This window comes from Ranitomeya imitator, chromosome 4 (genome assembly GCF_032444005.1).
Source record: "Ranitomeya imitator isolate aRanImi1 chromosome 4, aRanImi1.pri, whole genome shotgun sequence".
NCBI classification, from domain to species: domain Eukaryota; kingdom Metazoa; phylum Chordata; class Amphibia; order Anura; family Dendrobatidae; genus Ranitomeya; species Ranitomeya imitator.
Window position 1 is genome coordinate 687,425,928 of NC_091285.1, and position 12,232 is coordinate 687,438,159.

Below are 12,232 nucleotides of genomic sequence, written 5' to 3' on the forward strand. Positions count from 1 at the left end.
AATTACCCCCTCTTTAAGAATACCCGCCGGCTCCGGAACACCCGGAGAGTCAGGCACAAAACTCCTTGACAGGACATCAGCCTTCACATTCTTAGATCCCGGAAGGTATGAAACCACAAAATCAAAACGGGAGAAAAAGAGCGACCATCGAGCCTGTCTAGGATTCAACCGTTTGGCAGACTCGAGATAAGTCAAATTCTTGTGATCCGTCAAGACCACCACGCGATGTTTAGCTCCTTCAAGCCAATGTCGCCACTCCTCGAATGCCCACTTCATGGCCAACAACTCTCGATTGCCAACATCATAATTGCGCTCAGCAGGTGAGAATTTTCTAGAAAAGAAGGCACATGGCTTCATCACCGAGCCATCAGAACTTCTTTGAGACAAAACAGCCCCTGCTCCAATCTCAGAAGCATCAACCTCGACCTGAAACGGGAGCGAAACATCTGGCTGGCACAACACAGGGGCAGAAGAAAAACGACGCTTCAACTCCTGAAGAGCCTCTACAGCCGCAGAGGACCAATTGACCACATCAGCACCCTTCTTGGTCAAATCAGTCAACGGTTTAGCAATACTAGAAAAATTAGCGATGAAGCAACGGTAAAAATTAGCAAAGCCCAGGAACTTCTGCAGGCTCTTCACAGATGTCGGCTGAGTCCAATCATAAATGGCCTGAACTTTAACAGGGTCCATCTCGATAGTAGAAGGGGAAAAAATGAAACCCAAAAATGAAACCTTCCGAACTCCAAAGAGACACTTTGACCCCTTCACAAACAAGGAATTCGCACGAAGGACCTGGAACACCATTCTGACCTGCTTCACATGAGACTCCCAATCATCCGAAAAGACCAAAATGTCATCCAAATATACAATCATGAATCTATCCAGGTACTCTCGAAAGATGTCATGCATAAAGGACTGAAACACAGATGGAGCATTAGAAAGCCCGAATGGCATAACCAGGTACTCAAAATGGCCCTCGGGCGTATTAAATGCTGTTTTCCATTCATCGCCCTGTTTAATTCGCACAAGATTATATACCCCTCGAAGATCTATCTTGGTGAACCAACTAGCCCCCTTAATCCAAGCAAACAAATCAGACAGCAGCGGCAAAGGATACTGAAATTTGACTGTGATTTTATTAAGAAGGCAGTAATCAATACAAGGTCTCAAAGAGCCATCCTTCTTGGCCACAAAAAAGAACCCTGCTCCCAATGGTGACGACGACGGGCGAATATGACCCTTCTCCAAGGATTCTTTTATATAACTCCGCATAGCGGCGTGCTCTGGCACAGATAAATTAAACAAACGGCCCTTAGGAAACTTACTACCAGGAATCAAATTAATAGCACAATCGCAATCCCTATGATGAGGTAGGACACCGGATTTGGGCTCTTCAAATACATCCCGGTAATCTGATAAAAACTCAGGGACTTCAGAAGGAGTGAAAGGCGAAATTGACAACAATGGAACATCACCATGTACTCCCTGACAACCCCAGCCGGACACAGACATAGATTTCCAATCTAACACTGGATTATGGACCTGTAGCCATGGCAACCCCAAAACGACCACATCATGCAGATTATGCAACACCAAAAAGCGAATATCCTCCTGATGTGCAGGAGCCATGCACATGGTCAATTGAGTCCAGTACTGAGGCTTATTCTTGGCCAAAGGCGTAGCATCAATTCCTCTCAATGGAATAGGATACTGCAAGGGCTCCAAGAAAAAACCACAGCGCCTGGCAAACTCCAAGTCCATCAAATTCAGGGCAGCGCCTGAATCCACAAATGCCATAACAGAATAGGACGACAGAGAGCAAATCAGAGTAACGGACAAAAGAAATTTAGACTGTACCGTACCAATGGTGGCAGACCTAGCGAACCGCTTAGTGCGCTTAGGACAATCGGAGATAGCATGAGAGAATTCACCACAGTAAAAACACAGCCCATTCCGACGTCTGTGTTCTTGCCGTTCATCTCTGGTCAAAGTCCTATCACACTGCATAGGCCTATGCTCAGAGAATACCGCCAGATGGTGCACAGCTTTGCGCTCACGCAAGCGCCGATCGATCTGAATGGCCAAGGACATAGACTCATTCAGACCAGCAGGCGTGGGAAATCCCACCATGACATCCTTAACCCTGCTGTTCTGTTGGTCAAAAATGACCGACTTTGAACTTCAATATTCTTTAAAATATTCAAGATGCGGCTCTGAAACCCGTGGCCGACCGACCCATCCTCATTTAAGTCAATCAACCACAAGTTTCAGAACCGCATCTTGAACACCCCAAAAAATACCAAAGTTCAAAATAGGTCTCCCCAGACCGAACAGAACAGCAGGGTTAAGGGCTTCAGAAAGACCCTTTCTGAAAATTGCCGCCAGGGCACACTCATTCCACTGAGTAAGCACAGACCACTTTCTAAACTTCTGACAGTACACCTCCGCTTCATCCTGACCCTGACACAAAGCCAGCAAGATTTTCTCTGCCTGATCCACTGAATTTGGTTCATCATAAAGCAATCCAAGCACCAGAAAAAACGCATCAACATCACGCAATGCAGGATCTCCTGGCGCAAGGGAAAATGCCCAGTCTTGAGGGTCACCACGCAACAAAGAAATAATGATTTTTACTTGTTGAACGGGGTCACCAGAGGAGCGGGGTTTCAAAGCTAGAAACAGTTTACAATTATCTTTGAAATTCAGAAACTTAGATCTATCCCCAGAAAATAAATCAGGAATAGGAATTCTAGGCTCTAACATAGGATTCTGAACCACAAAATCTTGAATGTGTTGTACCCTTGCAGTGAGATGATCCACACAAGAGTACAGACCTTGAATGTCCATATCTACACCTGTGTCCTGAACCACCCAAAGGTTTAGGGGAAAAGAAAGACAAAACACAGTGCAAAGAAAAAAAAATGGTCTCAGAACTTCTCTTATCCCTCTATTGAGATGCATTAATACTTTGGGCCAGCTGTACTGTTATGATCTGGTGGTTAGGAGCACCCGGCACAACCTGATAGTTAATCTCACACAGGACAAGCTCTAGGATGTGGGAGCTCTGCTGACCGCAACCCCTAATCCTATCACAACAACTAGAAATAGCCGTGGAGCGTTCCTGACTCACCCTAAACGCCTCTTCACAGCCTAAGAGCTAGCTAGCCCTAGAGATAGAAAATAAAGCCTACCTTGCCTCAGAGAAATTCCCCAAAGGAAAAGGCAGCCCCCCACATATATTGATGCCACTCTGCATCCCAGAGCTTCCAGCTAGCAAGACAAAATCATGATAACCAGCTGGACAAGGAAACAATGAACAAATAATAACTATCAGGAACTTAGCTTCTGCTGGAGAAGACAGGTCATCAGAAAGATCCAAGAGCGAACTGAACCAATGCAGGAACATTGACAGCTGGCATGGAGTAACGATCTGAGTGGAGTTAAATAGAGCAGCCAACCAAAGGATAAACCACGTCACCTGTGTAAGGAACCTCAGAAGCAGCAGCTTCACTCACAGCCACCAGAGGGAGTCCATGGACAGAACTCGCCGAAGTACCATTCACGACCACAGGAGGGAGTTCGACAACAGAATTCACAACAGGAGGGAGGGGGTGCGAGGTTGTGAGACAGGGAGGATATGAGAGATGAGAAGTAAGTTTGTTTTGCGGCAGTGAGCGTGGACTTGAAGCTGGCGAGGGACTGCTTGTATGCAGTTAATTGGTCAGCAGAGCAGGATCGCTTCCATCTCCACTCAGCGATCCTGGAAGCCTGTCTCAGTTCTTTTGGTCAGGCTGGTCAGCCAGGGCTGAATGTTGAGTGTACGAGTTTTGCTATGCATGAGCGGGGCGGCCGAATCGAGTGTTGCTGTTATTGTGGTGTTTAGGGTTGAGCGAAACGGGTCGGCCACTTTCAGAAGTCGCCGACTTTTGGCAAAGTCGGGTTTCATGAAACCCGACCCGACCCCTGTGTGGGGTCGGCCATGAAGTCGGCGATCTTCTGAATCTGGAATCGGAATTCCGATACCGATTCCCGATATGTTTAAGATATCGGGAATTGGTATCGGAATTCAGATTTAAGTGTAAAATAAAGAATAAAAATAAAAAATATCGCTATACTTACCCTCTGACGTGCCCTGGTACTAACCGGGAACCTTCCTTCCTTCGAATCAGCGCTTTCAGGACCTTGCGGTGACGTCGCGGTGACGTCGCGGCTTGTGATTGGTCGCGCGACCGCCCATGTGACCGCCGCGCGACCAATCAGAAGCCGTGACGTCACCGCAACGTCACCGAAGGTCCTGGAAGCGCTGATTCTTAGGAAGGAAGGCTGCCGGAAAGTAGCAGGGCGCGTCCGAGGGTGAGTATATACCTAATAGGAATATACTCACCCTCGGACGCGCGACCGCCCATGTGACCGCCGCGCGACCAATCAGAAGCCGTGACGTCACCGCGACGTCACCGAAGGTGCTGGAAGCGCTGATTCTTAGGAAGGAAGGCTGCCGGAAAGAAGCAGGTCGTGTCCGAGGGTGAGTATATACCTAATAGGAATATGCTCACCCTCGGACGCGCCCTGCTTCTTTCCGGCAGCCTTCCTTCCTAAGAATCAGCGCTTCCAGGACCTTCGGTGACATCGCGGTGACGTCACGGCTTCTGATTGGTCGCGCGGCGGTCAAATGGGCGGTCGCGCGACCAATCACAAGCCGCGACGTCACCGCGACGTCACCGCAAGGTCCTGAAAGCGCTGATTCGAAGGAAGGAAGGTTCCCGGTTAGTACCAGGGCGCGTCAGAGGGTAAGTATAGCGATATTTTTTATTTTTATTCTTTATTTTACACTTAAATATGGATCACAGGGCCTGAAGGAGAGTTTCCTCTCCTTCAGACCCTGGGAACCATTGGAAACCCAATGCACTGCATTGGGTTTCGAGTTTCGGCCGACCCCGACCCCGACTTTTTTATAGGATCGGCCGATTTCACTCGACCCGACTTTTGAAAAAGTCGGGTTTCATGAAACCTGACCTGATCCTATAAAAGTAAAGGTCGCTCAACCCTAGTGGTGTTATAAAAAGTGGCAGTAGCATCTGTGTCATGAAGGGAGGCTATGTCTGTAAGAGGAAGAAGGGACTCAGAGAGTGATTGTAAATTGAGGTGTTTGAAATTTCTGTGAGGGTGAGTGAGTTTGTGGAGTGGGAGTTGCACACTAGGAGAGGAGAGGGAAGAGAATGTCAGTAGGTTGTGGTCAGACAGGGGGAGGAGTGAGTTAGTGAGATTAGTAAGGGAGCAGAGGCGGGTGAAGATGTGGTCCAGCGTGTGGCCATCTTTGTGAGTGGCCTCAGAGGACCATTGAGCGAGGACAAAGGAGGCAGTCAGTGATAAAAATTTAGAGGTAGCTGAGGTGGAAGTGTCAATGGGGATATTGAAGTCACCCATGATGATAGTGGGGATGTCAGCAGAGAGGAAATGAAGTAGCCAGGTGGTGAGGTGGTCGAAAAAGGTGGAGATGGCTAGTTCTGGGGGGCGGTAGATGATGCCAGCTGGAGATTGGAGGGGGAATAGATGCGGATGGAGTGCACCTCAAACGAGGGAAGACAAGCGGAGGGTGGTAGCGGAATTGTAGTAAAGGAGCAGGTGTCGGACAGGAGCGAGCCAACTCCTCCATCACGTTTGTTGGTGGGGCGAGGGGTGTGAGAGAGGTGGAATCCGCCATAGGAAAGCGCAGCTGGAGAGGCTGAGTCAGATGGGGTGAGCCAGGTTTCAGTGATGCCAAGGAAGGAGAGTTTGTTGGTGATGAAGAGGGCATGGATAAATATCAGTTTGTTGCAGACAGAGCGTGCATTCCATAGTGCTCCAGGTAGGGGGTCAGGGGGAGTGGGGGCTGGATGAATGGTTATGAGGTTGTCATCATTGCAAAAACGTGCAGAGGATCATGGCAGGGGGTTAGAAATGAGTGTGGGGATGTGTTGAGGAGGGCTGGGATTTGGGGATACGTCACCAGAGATGAGGAGTATATTGATCCACGAATTCACATGTCAGTGTTCTCAATTTTAACTTCATATGCTACCGGGGTTGGTTTCCATAAAGTTAAGAATACATTTTTTTTCATGCATCCTTTTTAAGATGGATTTAAAAATCATTTTCTTCTACAATGTGTAGGGATCAGTTATTCTTTATTCTTTCACAAAAAGTTTAGTTGGTAGAAATGATTGTTTAAAAATGGAAATTAGTTCTTAAAGCACTGATTTCCTACTGAGCTTGGGCTTAGACACAGCACTCCGTGTGCCAATGAAAGCTACTGTTTAAATCATGGAAAAAGGATAAAAGATCAGTTCACCTACAACTCCAGAAAAAATGTGACATAACATAACTATATTTTGTCTATAGATTCCTACCTCAGTCTGCAGCAAGAGCTGTGCTCCAGGTTTCCGGAAAGCCACCATAAGAGGAGAACCTGTCTGTTGTTATCATTGCATCCCATGTCCGCAAGGGGAGATATCAAACCAAACTGGTATGACAATCATTAAACATTTGATAATCTCATGGACAATATTTTAATGATCGTAAAGGGGTGCTCTCAGGATTGAAAGACATACCCTATCCACAAAATAGGGGATGACTTACTGATCATTGGGAGTCCAACTTGTGGGATCCAACTGTGATACTGAGAATGAAGTTTTGGATTTTGAGAATGGTGAGCAAAAGTGCACATACTTGATCTCCGCTCCATTCCTTGTCTATGGGAAAGGTAGAAACAGCTAAGCACTGGACTTGGTGTTCTCCTACGATTCCATTGGCAATGAAAGACAATGGAGATTAAGCATCTACATTTCCAATCCATTCAAGATAGGTTTCGGTAGAGCCATGTTCTCAGAATGCAATGCCCTATTCTAAGTATTACTGGTGGTCTTAGTGTTTGAACCCACAGCAAGCTGTAAATTATCTCCTTATTAGAGGATAGCTTTAATTTCTGTGAATAACTGTTTAATAGAAAATCTCATCTGTTTAGACTCATTGGACTGCTTTAGATGTCCATGGGACAAGTGGCCAAACATGCAGAGGAACTGTTGTTATGCAAAAACTGTAGAGTTTCTCTCCTTTGAGGAACCTCTGGGTGCCACGCTTGCTGGTACTGGACTCTCTTCCTTCACCATACCGCTTACCATATTGAGTCTCTATCTTAAAAAGAAGGACACGCCAATTGTCAAAGCCAATAACTACTCCTTGAGTTGTCTTCTCCTGGTATGTCTTTCCTTTTGTTTCCTCTCTTCATTGACATTCATTGGCTACCCTGAATCTCATAAATGTCTGCTGCGCCAAGCTGCATTTGGCATGGTATTTGCCGTATGTATCTCGTGTATCTTAGCCAAAACTATGATGGTGGTTTTTGCTTTCATGGCCACAAAACCAGGAAGCAGCTTAAAAAAGTGGGCTACACCCCAGGTGTCTTATGGGATTATTCTTTTTTGCTCCATGTTACAATTCATCCTATGTGCCTTATGGATGTCCATTTCACCTCCATTTCCAGAAAATGACATTCAAACGTACCCTGGGACTATCATTGCTGAGTGTAATGAGGGTTTTCGGACTGCCTTCTGGTGCATGGTTGGTTATCTTAGCCTCTTGGCTTTCATTAGTTTCATTCTAGCATTCTTGGCCAGAAGACTTCCGGACAGTTTCAATGAGACCAAGTTCATCACCTTCAGCATGTTAGCCTTCCTCAGTGTATGGATCTCTTTTATCCCAGCTTCTATTAGTGCAAGAGGCAAATACATCGTGGCCATGGAGGTGTTTGCCATAATATTCTCTGCTTGGGCCCTTGTTATCTGTATGTTTCTACCCAAGTGTTTCCTGATATTGTTTAGACCAGATATGAACTCCAAGGAACATCTTCTGAGAAAGTTGAGAAAAACAACGTAACTTGGAATGGGAAGGGATGGATTTCTGTTTTGAAAAAATGGATTAATCATGGTTCAAAAGTGTAAAATGTCCAAGATGCAGAAGAAGAGAGCTATGTCCTCCTTCACTTATATCACTCCAGAGATTTACTTCTAGATATTCTTTGTCAACTAAACTAAAACAAAAATTCTAAGTCACCATGTCTTAATGTTTCGATGTTATGAACATTTGATCTTTGTTATTATGGTGATCATCAGGTCCAGCTATGTCCACTGGTCCTTAATATTCTGGCCCATAAGGCTAATGAAGAAATGCTTCTGAAAAGAATGGTGCCCAATAAGCATAGTAACATAGTAACATAGTTAGTAAGGCCGAAAAAAGACATTTGTCCATCCAGTTCAGCCTATATTCCATCATAATAAATACCCAGATCTACGTCCTTCTACAGAACCTAATAATTGTATGATACAATGTTGTTCTGCTCCAGGAAGACATCCAGGCCTCTCTTGAACCTCTCGACTGAGTTCGCCATCACCACCTCCTCAGGCAAGCAATTCCAGATTCTCACTGCCCTAACAGTAAAGAATCCTCTTCTATGTTGGTGGAAAAACCTTCTCTCCTCCAGACGCAAAGAATGCCCCCTTGTGCCCGTCACCTTCCTTGGTATAAACAGATCCTCAGCGAGATATTTGTATTGTCCCCTTATATACTTATACATGGTTATTAGATCGCCCCTCAGTCGTCTTTTTTCTAGACTAAATAATCCTAATTTCGCTAATCTATCTGGGTATTGTAGTTCTCCCATCCCCTTTATTAATTTTGTTGCCCTCCTTTGTACTCTCTCTAGTTCCATTATATCCTTCCTGAGCACCGGTGCCCAAAACTGGACACAGTACTCCATGTGCGGTCTAACTAGGGATTTGTACAGAGGCAGTATAATGCTCTCATCATGTGTATCCAGACCTCTTTTAATGCACCCCATGATCCTGTTTGCCTTGGCAGCTGCTGCCTGGCACTGGCTGCTCCAGGTAAGTTTATCATTAACTAGGATCCCCAAGTCCTTCTCCCTGTCAGATTTACCCAGTGGTTTCCCGTTCAGTGTGTAATGGTGATATTGATTCCCTCTTCCCATGTGTATAACCTTACATTTATCATTGTTAAACCTCATCTGCCACCTTTCAGCCCAAGTTTCCAACTTATCCAGATCCATCTGTAGCAGAATACTATCTTCTCTTGTATTAACTGCTTTACATAGTTTTGTATCATCTGCAAATATCGATATTTTACTGTGTAAACCTTCTACCAGATCATTAATGAATATGTTGAAGAGAACAGGTCCCAATACTGACCCCTGCGGTACCCCACTGGTCACAGCGACCCAGTTAGAGACTATACCATTTATAACCACCCTCTGCTTTCTATCACTAAGCCAGTTACTAACCCATTTACACACATTTTCCCCCAGACCAAGCATTCTCATTTTGTGTACCAACCTCTTGTGCGGCACGGTATCAAACGCTTTGGAAAAATCGAGATATACCACGTCCAATGACTCACCGTGGTCCAGTCTATAGCTTACCTCTTCATAAAAACTGATTAGATTGGTTTGACAGGAGCGATTTCTCATAAACCCATGCTGATATGGAGTTAAACAGTTATTCTCATTGAGATAATCCAGAGCCTTCTCCTTCATCTGCCCAGAGGGGTACCATTTGGTACATGTTTCCATACACTTTTAAAATCTCACAAAATAGTTGGTAATTTGAAGGCATGAAAACATGATTATGCTCGACATTGAGGTTGATCACTAAAAATCTTTACTTTTTGCATGATTCATAATACAATTTTTTTATTTGGTACTGGATCATGAGAGGTGTAACTTGAACCTTCTGGGACTCAATGAAGAATATGTAACATGACCGGTTCCTATTAAAGATATTTGCAATACTGGTGTCATCTTATGTATCAGAGAAGGATTTGAGGTTCCTTGAGCTTCAAGATCTGGGTATGACTGAGAGCTTGGAATCTATAAATATGGGGACAAAAGTCTGTTTTGGAGTCGTATACACAAAATATAATGACATTTTTGATCAAGACCAATGATTTATTTTTATTATTATTATTATTTTAAGGTAACGAAAAAATAGAAAGGTGTTATAATTTTGTACTCTTCAAAATGTGCCCCCAGGGTCTCCATCCTTGTGTAATGGTCTGACAACAACAGCATTCTATGTGGTCAGATGTGTGCCCGATTACACAGTATGAGACTATGTGTCCATGGCTTTCGAGCCATTGAGGCATCATGCAAACACAATGGTGATCCCTGTGCAAATATTTTATGATTTTTATTATGATGAGCCGTAACTGCCATTTATCTCAAGTCTCTTATTTTTCACCCACAGGCACAATAACTTATTGTACAGGGAGACTGGTAAGAAAATGAGGTGCCTAAGGGATGTTAGAGATTTCATAAAAACCTGTAAAGAATCATTGCAGATTTAATGTATAGTATACAATACTTCTTAAAAGTGTAAGCAGTGTAGACTGGCAAAATGGAGACAGAAGGACTACGACTACTCGACAAACTCCGATGTGACTCAGTGCTGATTAATCATTTGCATGATCCTTTAATTGGACGTGTTATTCTGATTCCTCACACTCTATTTATATAACTTAAAAGGCTATAAGTTTAAAGTCATGGAGGTTGGGTTGTCATACTTTCCATTACAGATAGGAGCTGTCTAATGATTATCAGTACATGTGATAGGTGTTTCCATTTCTTTAGCCTATGAAAAGTCTTTGTGCTACAGTCCATCATACATCAGACACACACAGACCAAATAATAAGTCAACCAAGCCTGATTTACACTGATATCAGGCAACTATTCCTGTGCAAAAGATACAGAAAAGAACACTGAGAAAACGAATAAATGAGAGAGTGACACATGGAATTACATAACGGAAAAACCCATCGGTGACCCCGTGATCGTGGCTCACCGATGGGTTGGATTGACAACCAGAGGTCTCCGGCAGGCCTCTATGTCATTGCCAGATTGCTATGAGCGCCACCCAGTGTTTGGTACTCAAAGCAAGTGAGCATTTCTGCTACACACAGGCAATCCAATCATCACCTTTGTGTAGCAGAGGCGAACAGACAACTGCAGCTTCTTGTCTCTCATGTAGACTATTGAAGCATACAAAAAGTAAAAAACATGTTTTTAAAAATATATCTAAAAAAAAAGTTCAAATCACCCCCCTTTCTCCCCATTCAAAATAAAACAATAAAAAAAAATCAAACATGACTCAGCACTTGGCAGCACGTTTCTAAGGCTTCTATTTTTTCCTTCTTCACATTTAATGGAACAGTTTTAGGTAGAGGAGTTTTTAAATAAACAATTCATATAAAAATAGGCATAATAAATACATATTGCCCATTACTGTAACCTATGATGTACGTAGTTATGATCCGCCAACATACTATAAATGTTAAAAGTGCAAAGATTTAGAACTGTAAAGCCATTGCCGCTGGAACACCCTGAAAACAGCCATTTTTGGGTGGGGCAATTGTAACCCTGCCCAGTTGCTGTATGGTTTCTTGAATTTGCCCAGCAAAATTAGTACTATTGGGAATATGAGGTTGGGAAGTTGAAAGGTTTTCTGGGTATAGTGGTCGAAGGAAAATGGCCTATTGGTTTAGAAAAAGGGCAACTTATAGTATTACTGCTAGGTCACACAAACTTTCAAACAAGGTTGATAATGTATCAGCAATAAAAAGGAAGCTACATCAAAAAGTTATTGATGCCTGACGAGGGGTAGTCAGGATTGTTTCTCCTGTTGGCCATTCTTATATTTCTATGGTGGCTATATAGTCAGTTTCAGACAAAAGAATGATGATACCAATTCATACAATGGTTTGTGACTCCCTGGGAGCCCTAAAAGTGTAGATGTGGCCTAGCTTTGACCTGTAGAGTAGTATAATGACATCTCAAAAGGAGTTGTACTGGCCAGGCAAAACCGTTTCGTATAATGACTTCTTAACTCAGTCTTCACCAATGTCCCATTCCAATCATTTCAGTATGGTTTATCAGGATTGTAATATTGATTCGATAGCCTTTCCACCACACCGAGTATAAACTCTGCATATGAGATATCGATGGTCTAGTCTAAGGGTAACAAGACCCCGCAAGACATCAGCTCCCCTCTAGTTCTAATCACAAACTGAAGAAAAGCCCAATGAATGAAAACTTGGATTACAACAAAAATAGAATACAACATGGAAAAATCCAGCATCCAGGTCTCAACTAAGTATAACAAATATCTACTTTCTTACAAAGTAATTAAA

At 43.8% G+C, this 12,232-nt stretch overlaps 1 protein-coding gene across 1 annotated transcript in view; it reads left to right on the forward strand.

Annotated features, from left to right (window-relative positions):
* The window catches only part of LOC138674709 (extracellular calcium-sensing receptor-like), a 49,105-nt gene extending 41,194 nt beyond the window's left edge, over nucleotides 1-7,911 (forward strand). The window contains exons 6-7 of the mRNA XM_069762526.1: nucleotides 6,379-6,502; nucleotides 7,001-7,911. Coding sequence (XP_069618627.1) covers nucleotides 6,379-6,502; nucleotides 7,001-7,911 — 1,035 coding nt within the window. The remainder of the gene's footprint in view (nucleotides 1-6,378; nucleotides 6,503-7,000) is intronic.
* The last annotated feature ends 4,321 nt before the right edge of the window (nucleotides 7,912-12,232 follow it).